This window comes from Zootoca vivipara, chromosome 2 (assembly GCF_965207765.1).
Source record: "Zootoca vivipara chromosome 2, rZooViv2.hap1.1, whole genome shotgun sequence".
Taxonomy (NCBI): domain Eukaryota; kingdom Metazoa; phylum Chordata; class Lepidosauria; order Squamata; family Lacertidae; genus Zootoca; species Zootoca vivipara.
The window spans coordinates 121,168,535-121,186,564 of NC_142584.1; the positions used below are offsets into that span (position 1 = coordinate 121,168,535).

An 18,030-nucleotide genomic window follows, 5' to 3' on the forward strand; every position below is an offset into this window, starting at 1 on the left:
GTTTTCTTGTTTTTTTCCATTTGTGTTCCCACTCCTCTCCATGCTACTGTGGGCATGCACTGCTTAAACCCGGAACATTATTTTTGCTGGCAGCCGGTGATTGTGTTCGGCAATTCGTCTGCTTTTCAATTGGCTGCGGCAATGGCTGTTTCTAAATTGGGCATAACAGCGTTCATTATTTGACCCTCATGATTTTTCCCCTGCACTTTTTCAGTGCTGTGTGGTACGGTAGTTCCCAGCCCCCCCTCCAAGTCAGGTCTCGCCCATTCCCTTCCCCCCCCAGCTCCAATCCTCCGCAGACCCCTCACCTCCCGTGGGCCTTGTGCCCGCCACCTCCCTGCACGCCTGACCCAATCCTTTGCCGCAGCGATGTTGCTGGAGGGAGGGAGGAAGATGGGGAAGACCACGCCTGGATAGCAGGCGGGGAGCAGGCAGCAGGTTGGGCTGGCTGGCTGGGGTGGGGTGGGGCTCTCCCTCTCCTCCTGACCGCCACCGCTCACCTGGCCTCAGGGCTGCTCCATCCTCCTCATTGCAGGAGCCCGAGAGCGAGCAAGCCGGCAAGTTGGGGAGCATGCCCAGCAGGAGGGGGGAGGGGAGGGAGATGGCAAAAACCGCAGTGATTTTTCTGTTCTGTCTCTCCCCCCCAAAAGCTCAGAACCTTTGGGCACTTTGTGATAAATAAGTGGGTTTTGGTATGCAGTTTGGGTACTCAGTCTCTAAAAGGTTCACCACCACTGCCCTTGAGGAACCTTCTATGCTGAGGTGAGGCATCTCTGACCCTCCAGATGTGGTTGGACACAAAGTACCATCATCCCAAGGAAAGATGGCATATGGCCAGGGATGATGGGAGTTTTATCTAGTGGGACACACTTTCCCCTTCTTCCCCCTCTTCTGAAAATGCTGAATATCTGTACAGTGGTACCTCTACTTACGAATTTAATGCGTTCTGAACACAGATTTGTAAGTCGAAAAAAATTGTAAGTCAAATCCCATAGGAATGCATTGGGAGAAAAAATCCGTAAGTCGAAGTAACCCTATCTAAAAATTCGTAAGTAGAAAAAATCCTATCTAAACCGCATCCAAGATGGCGGAAGGAGCTTCGTTCATAAGTAGAAACATTCGTAAGTAGAGTTATTCGTAAGTAGAGGTACCACTGTAATGATAACTTTAATCTATTCCAAGCCTCCAAATCTTTATTTATTTATTTCCATTTTTTAATATAATTATCTTTAAATAAATTGTTCGTATTGCTTGTGATCCAGATGCCTAAGTATTTTGCTTTATTCACTACCTTTAACCCCACCTCGTTTTGTAATCTGTAAACCTAGACAGCATCTTAAAAAACAGAGACATCACCTTGCTGACAAAGGTCCGTATAGTTAAAGCTATGGTTTTCTGAGTAGCACGCAGTAAAATTTATATCGGTTTTCCATAGTCTTTCCCATTTGTCTAAAGTAATTGTTTGACCCAACTCTTGAGACCATTTTATCATAGGTCCCTTTATTACCTCATCTTTCAGTTCCCATTCTAGGGACAGATTATATATTTTCGATATCATTTTTTTTTTTTTTGGCTGCAGAAGTTCACTTTGTAATTTTGATATTTCTTGTTCGAATCCTATCTTTTTATCTTGATTAAAAATGTGCAATATCTGGTGGTATTGTAACAAACCATTAAATTAACTCTTGACCTCCTCATAGGGTCTTATTTTAACCTCACCTTGTTCCATTATTGCTAGTTGTTGATATGTTGCCCAGCCCTTTTCCATATGTACTTTTTTTACCGCCATCACTTCTAGTGGATAAATCCACCATGGGATCTTAGGTTCTAACAACCATCTATAAGTTGACCAAACTTTATATAGAGACCTCCTGATTATGTGGTTCAGAAAGTCCCTATTTACTGCCGTTTTATCGTAAATCAAATAGGCATGCCAACTGTGAGGGACAAGGGATACAGGGAAGTCCCTCCCATCTTAAGTTCCAGCCCGTCCCCAAGCGCTGGGGAGAGCAGGGAGAGCTCTGCCTCCAGCGGAGAATCAGGAAGTGGTGTCCGAGGCTCAGGCAAGGTTGCGGAGCCCATGACCCAGGTGGGACAGGAAGGGGGGAGCCCGGTGGGAAGGCCAATTCCCCCAACTCCGGAATTGCGCCGAAAACGTAGGGGGAAGAGGCTGGGTCTCCCAAAGCTTCTTTGCTGGAAGAAAACGCGCCAATCTCCATTCGGAGGTACTGACACCTCACCGTAAGCATGTATATAGATCGCTCTGAGCACTGTAAATAATCAGCACTTAATAAAAGTCTAAAAGGACTATGCTGCGAGGAGTCGTTACTCTAGAGTAGCCACATCAGCACCTCTGACACCAACCAAAGCGGTTGTTCCATCCTTCGAGGTCTAACATCTCTGGTTTTCCCCAACATGAATATCTGTTTTCATTTCCTTCTTCCGTGATCTCCAAGATCTTCCTGATATAGTCCAACTGCACACATTCCCAAATCATCCTGCACCATTTACTTCCTGAGGCTGTTGTATTGTGTCTAGGGGCGTCTCCACCCCCATCGTTCTGCCCAGACACTGAGGTCCAGCGCCAAGGGCCTTCTGGCGGTTCCCTCATTGCGAGAAGCCAAGTTAAAGGGAACCAGGCAGAGGGACTTCTCGGTAGTGGCACCCGTCCTGTGGAACGCCCTCCCATCAGATGTCAAAGAGAAAAACAACTAACATACTTTTAGAAGGCATCTGAAGGCAGCCCTGTTTAGGGAGGCTTTTAATGTTTAGTAGATTATTTTAATATTTTGTTGGAAGCCGCCCAGAGTGGCTGGGGAAACCCAACCAGATGGGCGGGGTATAAATAATAAATTATTATTATTATTATTAGGTCACTTGCAATGGGACAGCACCTTCCACTGGATGAGAGGATAGAGGGTGAAATCAGGGCAGGCCAAATGGCACTCAGCTCAGTCCCCTCCTTGCCCCTCTCTGCATCTGCTCCCCCCCCCACAAATACAGGAAACATGACAAAGAAGACCTAGGAGTCTCACCGTGGAGCATAACAACAACAACTACTACTAGTACTACTACTGGTTGTAAGTCACTTTGGGCTGTCCTGGACAAGAGAAAGCCACTAACAGATTCAATAAATAAATAAACATAACAATTGTAGTAATAAATTCACAGGCTGGGGGGGGGATCCCACCCATTTCCATAGCAATCTTCCCAATCCCTTAAATCCCACATATTTAACAGATCTGAAATAGTGGCAGTAATGGAAACCTGGTGGAATGGAGAGAAGGAGTTGGGCACAGGTATCTCTGGGTACCTTGGCCACCTCATGAGAAGAGAAGACTCCCTGGAAAAGACCCTGATGTTGGGAAAGATTGAGGGCACAAGGAGAAGGGGGCGACAGAGGACGAGATGGCTGGACAGTGTTCTCGAAGCTACAAACATGAGTTTGACCAAACTGCGGGAGGCAGTGGAAGACAGGAGTGCCTGGCGTGCTCTGGTCCATGGGGTCATGAAGAGTCGGACACAACTAAACGACTAAACAACATCTCTGGGTAGGAACCCTTCAGATGCTTCTCCACAGAAAGACAGGCATGTGGGTGAGACTATCATTGCCAAGAAAAAGGCGCAAACAGCGGAAAGAATAAAGGGGGCTTCCTCCCTTTCCTCTTTCCCCCCATGGTTAGACTCCCTATAACAGCCCCCAGCGCCCCTTGCAGGAGCTGATCTGGAATTTATGGGAGGGCAAGGACTGAGCTTCCAGGGAGGAGATGGCGGGTGGATCAGGCCTCCTGTTCAGGGATCTCTCCCTGGTCGACTAGAAATCATGGCAGATTCCTAGGCAAAAGGGAGAAGTCGTCAGGCAGCCCCCAAATCTCTCTCTCTCTCTCTCTCTCTCTCTCTCTCTCTCTCTCTCTCTCTCTCTCTCTCCCCACCTCCTGCCAATGCTGACTTTGATACCTTCCCCAGGAATGCTTCCCTCCCTCCCTCAGCCCCCCCAACTTCCTCTGCCCTCCTTCCTCTGCCCCCCAGTCTCCCCTTCGCCCAGAGGCCCCCCTGGCCGGCTCAGCCTTCCTGCCAAATCTCTCCCAAGCGCCCCCCTCTCCATCCGGAGGAGCCTCGCCAGATGAGGGGGGGAGAGGAGGGAGAGGGGGGTCTCTATCCAGGCCTCTCTCGCCCCCTTTAAACCTTCCATGGACTCCCCATCTCTAGACAAAAGGGGACCCACCAAGCCGCGTCTGGATCCCCGAGCGGAGCCAGAAGCGCCCCAGGGATTTCTGCCAGGGGAAACAGAACTGGGGCCTGGGTTCAAGTCTCAGCCCTTCCAGAGAGGGAAAGGGAAGGGGGAGCACTATCCTACTTTACTTTTATCCCCCGCGTCCCAAATCCTGCTCTCCCTTCCCAGCTGCCCTACAGAACAGGGGGAGGAACAGCGCATCCATCTCCCCTCCCCACAACCCCAAATCTCCCCATATATATTTCGCACCTCTTTTTCCTCCTCCTCTGCCGACCTGCTCCTCTTCCGGGAATGTGAATGGCGGCCCCTCCCCCTCCCAACCTTCGGAGGGGCCTCGCCAGGTGAGCAGGGAGGGGGGAGAGAAGGGAGACTATCCAGGCCTCTCTCGCCCCCTTTAACCCTTCCATGGACTCCCTCTCTCTGATTCTCCACCCAAAGGGGAGCCAGGATCGCGGCACCCCAGAGATTCCTGCCAGGGGGAACCCGGAACTGGCAGAGAGACGCGGAATCCCAGGGGCCTCGGTTCAAGTCTCAGCCCTTGGGAGGGCTCCCATTTCCATTTCCCCTACTTTTCTTTCACCCCCCTCCCCAAATCCTGCCCTCCCTTCCCAACAGTCCTGTTTGCAGATTAAGGGGGGGGGGAAGCGCATCCTTCTCTCCCCCTCCCCACAATATATAGATATATTTTGCACCTCTTTTTCCCTCCTCCTCCTCTGCCGACCTGCTCCTCTTCCGGGAATGTGGATGGAGGCCCCTCCCCCTCGCCCCCCCTCCAATCCTTCCTGCCTCTCTAGGAAGCGGAGCTCACTGACCCTTGGGGGGGGAATGAGTGACGCCCCCCTCCCTCCCAGAAGACACAAATTCTCCTCCTTCCAAACAAGCTCTGAATATCCTCTTTTTTTCTCCTGATAATCTCCCAGGTTCGATCCCCGGAGGCTGCAGGGAAAGAGTCCCCCCCCCAACCTCCCAAAAAGTCCTGTGGGGGCACGAAGGTGACATTCCTCCTTCCTCTCTTTTCATCCCTTCCCAGGAGGGGGGGGATGGGGATCCGGTCATTTCCCCGCCCATTTCCCCACGTGGGGGAGGCAGGGCTGTGACGTAGGGTGTCCCCGTTACAACAGCCCTGCAGAGTAGACCGGAGTTGGGATGCGCGTTTGGGGCTTGGAAAAGTTACTTACGACAACCCTAAATGGTGTTATACCTTGCCTATCTATCTATCTATCTATCTATCTATCTATCTATCTATCTATCTATCTTTTGTATCCGCTTATTTTATGTGAGCTGCTTGGAGGACAGCTTTGGTTCAAAGGCAAGATTGAAATACAATGGTTTTTCCCCCATTCATAACAAAAAGATATTCCACCCCCCTCCTCTCCATGGGGTGGCGATCTCCAGATCCAGGGGTCTCCCCCTTCCTTTCCCCCTTCTCCCCACTGCCCCTTTGAAGAGCCATAGCATCACAGAATCTGAGAACTGGAAGGGTCTGAAGGGTCATCTAGACCAACCCCCTGCAAGGCAGGCATCTCAGCTCAAGCATCCAGGACAGATGGCCCCCCAACCTCTGCTGAAAAACCTCCAAGGAAGGAGAGCCCCCCACCTCTCATGGGAGTCTGTTCTCCTGCCAAACAGCTCTTGCTGTCCAAGAGGGTTTCCAAATGCTTAGTCAGAATCTCCTTTCTTGCAACTTGAAGCCATTGGTTGGAGTCAGACCCTACAGCCTAGAATAGAGTTATCTTTTTTGTTGTTGCTGATTCACCCTGTGGACTCATGTTAAGCTAGTGGTCCACCAATACCCCTAGATCCTTTTCACGTGTCCTGCTAGGAAGCCAGGTGTCCCCCATCCTCTCTTTGTGCAGGTGGTTCTTCCTGCCTAAGTGCAGGGCCTGACATTTATTTGTCCCTCTTGAAATTCATTCTGTTACTCATTTTGTTATGCAAGGAGGTGCCCCAGCGGAGATGCTATTCCTGTTACAGGAAATCTCAGGGCAGCATTAATAGCGCAAGTTGCACCCAAATTCTTGGTCCTCATCCTCCCGAGTGGTGGATTTATGGCTGGGCAGGATCTGCCCCACCTCAGACTGCAGGCGAGGCAGCTCACAGAATGGACTGCTCTCCAGTGCACCCCTTTTCCCAAGGGAGGAGGGTCCTGGCTGGACACCTCCTCCCCCCTGACTTGCTTTGCTTCCCCAAGTGGTGGAATCAATGTGTCCCAGAAAAACAGGGTCTTCCTTGCAGGCTGAAGTGGTGCAGTCCAGATACAGGCTAAACCCCTGGGGGTGTGGAGGAGAGAGCAAACCAGGCCTCACTTGTGAATGATGGGCTCAACCGTTCCTGGAAAGAGCCCTGAGAAGTGGCCACACCAGGTCCATGTGCCCCTATGACGTTCAAAGGAAACTTCCTGTTGTCTGCCTCAATGCTCAGAGGTGGCTCCTGCCTCCAGGCAGCTTGTGGATTTGTAGAAAGTTGACCCTTAAGTTTGGGGAGGCGAGTCCTTCCTGGTTATGCCGCTAAGCAGCCCTTTTATTCCTGATGTCCCCAGAGATAATGTTTATCTGAACACTTCCCCCTTCACATAGCCAAGGAGGAGGAGGTGTTGCAACACAATTTATAAAATGTAAACAATAGCACTGCCAGTCCAGCGCTGCCATGGTGGAGAACATATCCCACAATAGCAGATGCCTGGCGTGCAGAAATGGAGGATTTGAGAGTAATGATCCTTGCAATGCCCCCCCCCCGGGTTGAGGGGGTGAGCTCTCACTCACAGATTGTCCAATACCTGTGGCTCGCTTCTAAGATGCGGGGTGGGAAACGCTGAGTGCATAGCATGGCACATAATCAGTAACTCTCCAACGCAGTCACCATGAGCGGCAGTTCCTCTGTTTTTTAGGATAGATATAATTTGGACTTTAAAAACAGACATGCTCTGGAAGAAGGGGACAAGATGACCTGCTGATTGAATCAGCCACTGAGTGCGAGGGTCTTGATCTGGAGAGGACTATCGTCGTAACCGGATTGGAAGGTGGGTGAAGGGAAGCCTTTGTTGGAAAATGCTCTGGCCTAATCTGCAGCCCCCCTCGGATCTCTGAGCGTCCTCCCGTGAGCATAGCTCAGCCTTCTGGCTTAACACAGCAAAAGAAAGAGGCATTGTAGTTCTAAACTACTATTTATTTACATCAGGGTCCCCAAACTAAGGCCCGGGGGCCGGATGCGGCCCAATCGCCTTCTAAATCCGGCCTGCGGACGGTCCGGGAATCAGCATGTTTTTACATGAGTAGAATGTGTCCTTTTATTTAAAATGCATCTCTGGGTTATTTGTGGGCATAGGAACTCGTTCATTTCCCCCCCCCCCAAAATATAGCCCGGCCCCCCACAAGGTCTGAGGGACAGTGGACCGGCCCCCTGCGAAAAAAAGTTTGCTGACCCCTGATTTACATAATATTTACAGAAAATTCCATAACGGTGTCCATTCTCATCAGCTCCAAGAAAAGTGAAAGTACAATTTCACAGTCTCACACCAGAAGAGAGATAATACAGTCTTCCAGGGGCGTACCCAGGATCAAAACTAGGGGGGGCAAGCCATGGTTGTTCAGGGGCAGGGCCAAGGCACGGGAGGGGCCACGAAGTGGGAATGTGGGCGGGGCTACGGAGTCCAGGTTAAACTGACTCCGGGAAGAAGTTTCATCCTGGGCGCCACCCTGGGGGAGAATGCGTGTGTGCGGCGGTTTCTGTTCCCGAATGCCTCGGGCGTGCGGAGCCGCGGCGGGGCTGGGGAGGAGATAAGCTTGGCGAGGTGGAACATGGATGGATGGAGGAGGAAGCAGAGGCAGCAGTAGCAGCAGCGAGAGCACCCGGGATTTTGAGGTCATCATGGCCAAAGAGCTGAGCCAAGCCGAGGTGCTGGACTTCCTCTGCCAGGCCAAGGGGAGCATGGCCAATGCCGCCTTGCTGAGCCACTTCAGGCTCTTCTTGGGGGTGTTGAATAAACTCAAGGGCTGTGTATGTGTGTGTGTTGAATCAAGTCAAGGTAGGTGTGTGTGTGTGTGTGTGTGTGTGTGTTTGATCTAGATGCTATACTCCTATTGATGCAGCCCAGAATTGCATTGGCTTTTTTAGCTGCTGCATCACACTGTTGACTCATGTCAAGTTTGTGGTCTACCAAGACTCCTAGGTCCTTTTCACATGTACTGCTCTCAAGCCAGGTGTCTCCCATCCTTTTAAATAATACCAACTGTGGCATCAAATAAAGGGTGGGGGTGTTGAATAAACTCAAGGGCTGTCTGTGTTTTATTATTATTAAGGGTTTTCTTGGTTTACAAAGAAATGTGCAATGTCTCTCTTAACATTTTTTACAAATCAGTTTCATTTGTTGAGACATTGGTGAGGACTCGGAGAGGGGAAGGAAAGTAGATGGGGGGAGGGTGGGGGTGATAATGTTTCTATTTTGCTTAATAAGTAAAAATAATAATAATAATAATAATAATAATAATAATAATAATAATAATAATTTATTATTTATACCCCGCCCATCTGGCCGGGTTCCCCCAGCCACTCTGGGCGGCTTCCAACAAAACAGAAATTCTAAAATACAGAAATCCATCAAACATTAAAATACAGAGATCCATCAAACATTAAAAGCTTCTCTAAACAGGGCTGCCTTTGAGATGCCTTCTAAAGGTCTGGTAATTGTTGTTCTCTTTGACCTCTAGTGGGAGGGCATTCCACAGGGTGGGAGCCACTACCGAAAAGGCCCTCTGCCTGGTTCCCTGTAACTTGGCTTCTCGTAGTGAGGGAAACCGCCAGAAGGCCCTCGGAGCTGGACCTCAGTGTCCGGGCAGAACGATGGGGGTGGAGACGCTCCTTCAGGTATACTGGACCGAGGCCGTTTAGGGCTTTAAAGGTCAACACCAACACTTTGAATTGTGCTCGGAAACGTACTGGGAGCCAATGTAGGTCTTTCAAGACCGGTGTTATGTGGTCTCGGCGGCCGCTCCCAGTCACCAGTCTAGCTGCCGCATTCTGGATTAGTTGTAGTTTCCGGGTCACCTTCAAAGGTAGCCCCACGTAGAGCGCATTGCAGTAGTCCAAGCGGGAGATAACTAGAGCATGCACCACTCTGGAGAGACAGTCAGTGGGCAGGTAGGGACTCAGCCTGCGTACCAGGTGGAGCTGATAAACAGCTGCCTTGGACACAGAGTTGACCTGTGCCTCCATGGACAGCTGTGAGTCTAAAATGACTCCCAGGCTGCGCACCTGGTCTTTCAGGGGCACAGTTACCCCATTCAGGACCAGGGAGTCCTCCACACCCGCCCGCCTCCTGTCCCCCACAAACAGTACTTCTGTCTTGTCAGGATTCAATCTCAATCTGTTAGCCGCCATCCATCCTCCAACCGCCTCCAAGCACTCACACAGGACCTTCACCGCCTTCACTGGTTCTGATTTAAAAGAGAGGTAGAGCTGGGTATCATCAGCATACTGATGGACACCCAGCCCAAACCCCCTGATGATCTCTCCCAGCGGCTGCATATAGATGTTAAAAAGCATGGGGAGAGGACAGAACCCTGAGGCACCCCACAAGTGAGAGCCCAGGGGTCTGAACACTCATCCCCCACCACCACTTTCTGAACACGGCCCAGGAGGAAGGAGCGGAAACCACTGCATGACAGTGCCCCCAGCTCCCAAGCCCTCTAGACGGTCCAGAAGGATGTTATGGTCGATGGTGTCAACATCTTCTGTGTGGCATTCCTCCAGAGAGAGGCCCCCGCTTGGCTTCTCGAAAGGGACTTTGTTCAACGTGCATACGAGATTGCAGCCTCCTTAACTGAGACCTTCCCGACAAGCCACCCCTCTCCATTACAGACTTGTAGGTTTTCCAGCTTCTCATATTAAACAAAGTGTTGTTTGTTCTTCTCGCCACACTCACCTTCCCGTAGCTGGTGTTTCCCGGCGGCGCAAAGAGCCGGGTAGGGTTTTTTTGTTTGTTTGTTTAAAGGCGACGCCTTCTCCTTGCACCCCTCCAATTGCGGCTGCAGGCTTTGTGTTTGAAAACGGCGCGCAGCGCCACCGGAGCCTGCGGGGGAAACTCAGGCTCTCCAGGCTCTCCGCAAGGCGAGCGGTGAAGGGAAGGAGCAGGAAGTGATTGCCGCGTGGCACAACGAGGCCCCAGAACAGCCCCGGGCGCAAGGGGCAGCCAGGGTGCAATCCCATGCGTAATTACGCGTGTTTTGGCTCACTGTGCTCAATGGCAGTTCCTCGCTTGGATGTACCGCCCCGGCCCTGCTTCTAGGTACGGGCACCTGCCCTAACCTGCCCCGCGGTGGGTACGCCCATGCAGTCTTCCTTTCTCACGCTCCACTCAGACAGGCGTGTGAAATATACCAATCGTAATTTGGAATGGAATAATTGGCTTTTTTAATTGTATTATGATTTGGTATCATCACTTTTAATTTGTTTAGCGTCTTTCTATCTTACAATACTCAAGGCAGTTTACAAGCTGAAGAAACAAAGAATGTATCACCTTATAACAATCTAATGCAATACAAAAAATGTGATAATAAAACATAGCTTTAAAATAAGCAATCTACATCAAATAAAGTAACATTCAACAATCATTAGAATAGTATAGAATAATAATATCAGCATATAAAAATTAAACAGAAACCCACTCTTAGCAATTACAATAATTTCGAAACTACAATCAATAAAACAATCGTATTAATGTGGCTTATATTGGCTTACTATTAATAAAAAATCTAATAAAAACTATAATAAAATATAAACAATATATGAGGGTTTGGGTATTAACAAGATGCTTTTAGTCTTTTTGTGTCTTTATCGTTCCTTTATTGCAATTAAATCAATGGGAGTTATCATGCTGTTCCTATAATACCCTTTCCCTGAAAATAAGACAGACCCATAAAATAAGCCTAGCAGGATTTCTAAGCATTTCCGCAATATAAGCCAGACCCCGAAAATAAGACATGGACCCGGTGCCTCCCAGCAACAACTCGCTGCCCTCAGCCATGCCGCACCACGCGGAGCCCTTCCCGCTGGAATAAGACACCCCCTGAAAATAAGCCATAGTGTGTCTTCTTGAGGAAAAGTAAATATAAGATGGTGTCTTATTTTTGGGAAAACACGGTACTAATCCCACCAACCCTGCTCCCAAACTACCACAACTCCTAACACCAACATTTCCAACTCTCTCCACCAAGGACCGAAAATCAGCTGACTCTCAGCCCGTCATCACTCACCCCAACATTCCAGATTCTCCCCCTCCCTATCTAACATTATATCTTCTATTATACTTGTGAGACATTACCTTCATTTCTTTCAAGACCTGTCTATACAACTTTATATACGAATACCAGAACTTCACATACACTCCATGCATTTAAGACTGATTTCCGATTATCTGAGTTTATTGATGTGAAGGAAAGAGGGAACCCTGAGAGAAAGATGTCAAACACTCCAGACATCTAAATGGTTTCTCCCGTTTGAGAATTTGCAGAGGTTTCATAAGCATCCCATTCTAACTGACGCACCACTGTTTTTCTCCCCCATCCTCTCTTTGGGCGGGTGGTTCTTTCTGCCTAAGTGCAGGGCCTGACATTTGTCCCTGTTGAAATTCATTCTGTTACTCATTTTGTTATGCAAGGAGGTGCCCCAGCGGAGCTGCTATTCCTGTTACAGGAAATCTCAGGGCAGCATTAATAGCGCAAGTTGCACCCAAATTCTCAGTCCTCATCCTCCCGAGTGGTGGATCTATGGCTGGGCAGGATCTGTCCCGCCTCAGACTGCAGGGGAGGCAGCTCACAGAATAGACTGCTCTCCAGTGCACCCCTTTCCCCAAGGGAGGAGGGTCCTGGCTGGACATCTCCTCCCCCCTGACTTGCTTTGCTTCCCCAAGTGGTGGAATCAATGTGTCTCAGAAAAGTTCAGGCCCCCCTGCTCTAGACAAGCTGAACCCACCAAGCCTTGCCCCAGAGATGCCTGCCAGGGGGAACCCAGAACACGCAGAGGGGCGCGGAATGGAGGCCTCGCTTCAAGTCCCAGCACTGCTTGGGGGTGGGGGTCCTGGCGGGGACCCCCTTGGCAGGTCTCCCATTTCTATTCCCTCCAAGGCGCCCGGGGGGGGGGCAGGGGAGCTGAGCACCTCTTGACAGCTGAGCACCTCCTTGCGCTGCAAAGGAGACATTGCAATGCAAACCCTGCCGGTGCTCCCTCTGCAGAAAGGCCCCCCCTGAACCCCCATAGGAAAAGGCAGGAAGGCTGATTTCTTTTGGCGCGTGGGGCTTGCAATGAGAACCCTGAGAATGGAGGGTCAGAGGGTGAATCTTGCTTCCCATCAGAGAATTCACACAGGGGAGAAACCATTTCCATGTCAAGAGTGCGGAAAGAGCTTCAAACAGAGCACAGGTCTCATTCTCCATCAGATAACTCACACAGGGGAGAAACCGTATGAGTGCTTGGAATGTGGGAAGAGTTTCACTCAGAACAACCAACTCACTGCCCATCAAAGATTTCATACAGGCGAGAAACCCTATCAGTGCTTGGAATGTGGGAAGAGCTTCAGTCAGAGCACACACCTTACTTCCCACCAGAGGATTCATACAGGGCACAAACCATTTCAGTGTTTCGAATGTGGGAAGAGCTTCAGTCGGAAGGAGAGCCTCAGTTTACATGAAGGCACTCACACGGGGAGCAACCCGTTAAATGCTGGAGATGTGGAAACGGCTTCGATTTCAAGCGGAGTCTCACTGTCCTTTTAAAAATTCATACTGGGGAAGGATATCGGTGCTTGAAACTTCTGCTAAGATTGGGGGGGGGGGGAACAGAAAGCAGAAAAACATGGTTGGCGTATCTCAATAAAGGCCTCTCATGATAAGGACATCTCCCTCTTCTGGAGTACAATATCAGGCCTCCTGGAGAATGCTTGCAATGTTCCAGTGTGTACTATCAGACCCAATGAATGAATCCAGTATTGTCATTCACTCTATCATGGGCAGGATGATGAGGTCAACCAAATACCAGAATCTTTGGGAAACTTCCCACCCTGGCCTCCAGTATCGAGGTCAAGTACCTTACTTCACAGTTAAATAATAATAAAGCACCCGGCATAGACTATTTGCCCCCAGAACTGTTGAAATCTAACATCGCCTGGTGGGCCTCCCTGCTGGTGGTAATATTGTCATTTATCGATTCATCCGCGTTATTTCCTGAAGTTTGGGCCACAGCTGCAGTAATCCCTTTACTCTAAAAAGGGCCTTCCGGCTAGTTATAGACCAATTAGTTTGCTACCTGTAATTAGCAGATTATCTGCAAAGCATCTTTACAATAAGCTAGTTGATTGGATAACCTGATGGAGCAGGAATTAGATAAGGCGGATCCACTATAGACCATTGCTTTGTACTTGCCCAATTTATAGATAAGTATGTTAAGAAACCAGGCGGTGTGCTATGTACGGCTTTCATTGGTCTGAAAGCCGCATTCGATTCAATCTCTCGAAGAAGACTGTGGGATAAGCAGAACTCTTCAAGTATAGATAAAAGATTATTGTTATTGTATAAAAACGCTGTGCTAAAAGTGCGTTGCTCTACAAATGAGCAGCTCGCAGGATCCGTACCAGCCACAAAGGGAGTTAAGCATTGTTTAATTTATATATTTAATTTATATATAAATGATATTGTCCAGGGTTTAACATCTCCAGATTACCAATGGCCACAAAAGCCATTTTTATATTACTATATGCAAATGTGGTACTTCTATCTCAAGCAAAATGTGGTACTTCTATCTCAAGCAAAAGTGGGCCTAAGAATGGATGAGGGCATTCTCGGGATACTGCCGAAGAGACCAGCTGGCTGTGAATGACAAGAAAACTAAAGTCATGGTGTCTTCAAGAAACTATAGGGCCCATAGATGGTATATTGAGAATCAGTTGATTGAACAAGTTAAAGTCTTTAAATATTTCTGCCTTGTTTTTCGGTCAACAGGGTCATGGAGAGCGCATCAGAAATGTGCAAAGGAAAAAGTGTCTTGAAGCGCCAAAAAAATTCTGTAATGCTTTTTTTCCATACAAAAGGTGGCAATCACACACCACCAGCCCTTGAAGTGTTTAAAGCTAAACCCCTGACTGCCCCTCAGAATGACATATTTGAACTAGTGGACTCAGACCTTGATTCTGAAGTCCGTCCTGAAGTTTCTGCACTTCAGACAATGACTACAGTCAGTCATCTCGAGTCTCACAGGTTCAGTGGATTCTCGACCTGGAAGTCACTCATTAGAGCCATTGTTAGCCTAACCCACATAGCTCATTCATTTAAACGTGTCACACCTCCAGTAGAGAGTAATTGTAAAGGCTGGCATCTGTGTCCCAACATCCGCACACCATCAGAGCATCAACATGCGCAAAATGTGATCATTTGCATTGTGCAACATGAAGTCTATGCCAGAGAGATCAACTGTATCTTGAACAAAAAGGTTATCCCTAAGGACAGTACTCTTAGGAAACTTGACCCATTCCTCGGTCGAAATGGCCTGTTAAGAGTAGGTGGTCATCTCAAGCAAGCTAAATTAGAGTTAAATGGAAGAAACCCTCTAATTATACCTGGTCAGCACCACATCGCTTCTCTGATTGTACTGCATCACCAAAGTCTTTCCAAGTGAAGATGGAAGAGTCAGGAAAGTGGAAATTAAAGTATGCAAAAACCAACAAACAAAGTTGTTTCTTAGACCAGTCTCTGAACTGGTTCTACTGTTGTCATCGGGGGAATCAAATAGTGGTATCCGTTGATACCAAGCGGGGAGTGTCGTGCCTTTGGCACGGGCAAAGTTCATAAATGTATTCAGTTTGTATGGGCTGTTATCGTACTGGGTAGCTCGGCTCCACCTACTGGCCAAAAAGAATATTGTAAGAATGGCAGTTGCTGACAGTTGCTGACAGTTGCTGGCTGGGAGGTTAGAGAGTAGGAGTTCAGTGGAGGGGTGAGGGTACCAGAGGGTACATGTTACATGTTCTCCACCTGCAAGATTGTATTGTTGTTTTACCATTTAATACTTGTCTTCACACTTATTATTTGTCTTATTCGATCTGTTTTACCTCGTTCTTGACTGTTAATAAAGTATAGGATTAAAAGTAAAAAAACAGTCTTCTTTTTTCCCCGAAGACAAGAAGGTTTAGCTGTATGTCGAACTACCTAGGTCACCAGGCACGGTAGTGAGGACAGAACAAGTCCGTTGATGTAGTCTTAGTGTTGCACTATAAGTGAAGCTCTTTCCACACTCCATGCATTCAAATGGTTTCTCTCCTGTGTGACTCCGTTGATGAATTCTAAGGTGTCCACTATGACTGAAGCTTTTTCCACACTCCATGCATTTAAAGGGTTTCTCTCCTGTGTGACTCCGTTGATGAATTCTAAGGCTTCCATTTGTAGTTAAGCTCTTTCCACACTCCATGCATTTAAAAGGTTTCTCACCAGTGTGAGTCCGTTGATGAATTATAAGTACTTTATTAGAAGTGAAGCCCTTTCCACACTCCATACATTCAAATGGTTTCTCTCCTGTGTGACTCCGTTGATGGGTTCTAAGGCTCCCACTGTGACTGTAGCTGTTTCCACACTCCATGCATTTAAATGGTTTCTCACCAGTGTGAGTCCGTTGATGGTCTCTAAGGTGTCCACTCCAACTGAAGCTCTTTCCACACTCCATGCATTTAAACGGTTTCTCTCCTGTGTGAGTCCGTTGATGAATTCTAAGGTCTCCACTCCTACTGTCACAGATGGGGTGTTGGCTACTCCCGAGTAAGCACTCCACACATCCTCTGGATTTTCATAGTTTTATTGTGCATGCTATATACAGTGGTGAGGTGTCTCAAATCATGTCTGCTCTGCATGGGGCAGAAGCCCACAATGGCGTCTCGTGGGCTCTGACCCCCCTTTTAAGACTCCAAACGCCCCTCCTCCTTGCTCTATGGGTCCTCCGTGGTCCCAAACCAGGCTCCTGAGGTGCCGTTCTCTCTCCTCCCTCCTTTCCAGCCCCTGCTGAAGCTAGCTCCTCCCCTGCTTCCCTGCTACCAACCTGGAGCTGAGCCACCAGGACTCTGCAGAGCCCTGGACCCGTCTTAACCCTTCCTGTTCCTGATTTGAACTCCCAGACTTGCTGCTGCTCTCTCATCTGATGGAAGTAAGCAGAGTGGGCTGCTCTCTGCAAGCCCTCTCTCTTACATCCACCCCCCCTCCAGGCTCCCCCCCCTTTCTGAGGCCTGGTTTGCCTGGTCTGATGTCTGTAAAGAGGGCTGGAAGCCTGACAGGTCTTCTTCCTCTGTAGTGTGTGTAAAATCCTGTTCCCCGTCGGTGCTGGGTGGCTGGTCCGTGTAGTTCCTTCCGTTGTCATCCTCCTCCTCCCTCTGGAAAATTGCTTCCGATTCCCGGAGGGCTCCTTGGGTCTGCGTCTCCCCTCCTCCCCACCTGGGATCGCCCTCCCCCTCTGTGTTCCCTGTGCTACTGACGTGTGGTGGTTTGGGTCTGTGGGAGAAAGGAGCGTGCAGTTCCAGTGTGCGGTCCTCCCCTTGCATGGTGTGCGTGGTTGCCTCCGCGTTTTGGGAAGCAGGAGTGCCCTGCCTGGCCATCAGACATTTTAACCCCCCCTCCCCCCACCGGGAGCCCGGGCTCGCTGTGGCACTGTAGACCTCCTCCTCTTCCTTTCTTTCTGGAACCTCTTGGCTGCCTTCTCCCTCCACCCTTCTGTCTAGTGTCTTTTGTGTGATTTCCTCCCCCTCCCTCCTGTCAGCGTCTTGTGTTGGATGTGTGTCACGTCCTCTGAACCTTGGGCTTTCCCTAAAGTGTGAGAGCAAAGACCTGTGACCCACGGGATGGACCTTTCTCGCTGTAGGTGCTTCCCCCCTGAAGGTGACAGGGTTGATCTGTGTCAGAACCTTGAAGGGCCCCAGCCTTCTGGGTGCCAGCTTCTTCCCCCTTCCCCCCATGGGAAGGCCTTCTGACCACAGCCAGACCCTGTCCCCTCCGTGGAAGACCTTCTCCAGTCCCCTGTGATGGTCTGCCCCCTCCTTGTAAGCCTCATTGCCCCTTGCCACGTCTCCATCCAGTTGTTGGTGTACTGTCTCCCTCCTCTCACCCCATGCCTCAATAGGTGGTCCCCCAATCTCCCCCTCCCCCTGCTCTGGGAAGGCTCTGGGGTTTCGCCCAAGACTGGCCTTACTGGGTGTGAGCCTCGTGAAGACATGTACTGCATGCCCCTCCGTGGGGTTGTCATGATATTGCCTGAGAATCTTCCCGCTGAGGGAGTCCTGGGGCATATACCGGGCATCATTGCTAAAGAGTAACCCCTCTTTCTCTGCAAGCCCTTCCCCTGCCCCCTTTTTCTCCCTCAAGTCCCTCCGTATGTTCTGGGTAAAAGTGTCCTCTTTGGTGAGTTGGCTCAGTTTCTCTTCCTGCATCCCCGCCTCTGCGTCGTTCCATCCGCCTGGGGAGCTGATGTGGTGCGATCCTGAGGATTCTCCTTCTTTCCTGCAGTGCTCCTTGCCGTCTGCATCTCCAAAGGTGAGATCTCCCCGGCGCTGGCTGCCCACAGGGTCATTGTCCATTAAGTCCAAAGCTAGCACTTCTGCGTGCTTGTTCACTGTCATCTTCCGAGAGGGGGTCTGTTGCGTGACCTCACCCTCCTGCAATTCCCGGCCGCCTACGGTCAAGACGCTCATGGGCCGCTCCCTTGGGAAAATGGGAATCTGATCCTGCTTAGCCAAGTCCACCGATAGGAAATCGTCGCTGCTGCCCCTGCGGAGA

The 18,030-nt window shown here is 49.6% G+C and overlaps 2 protein-coding genes across 2 annotated transcripts in view; both read right to left on the minus strand.

Annotated features, from left to right (window-relative positions):
- The window catches only part of RXRB (retinoid X receptor beta), a 371,934-nt gene that overhangs the window by 149,210 nt on the left and 204,694 nt on the right, over positions 1-18,030 (minus strand). The window lies entirely within an intron of this gene.
- LOC118081421 (uncharacterized) overlaps positions 1-18,030 on the minus strand; it is a 40,863-nt gene that overhangs the window by 20,959 nt on the left and 1,874 nt on the right. Inside the window, 1 exon segment of the mRNA XM_088664373.1 lies at positions 15,808-15,991. Coding sequence (XP_088520499.1) covers positions 15,808-15,991 — 184 coding nt within the window.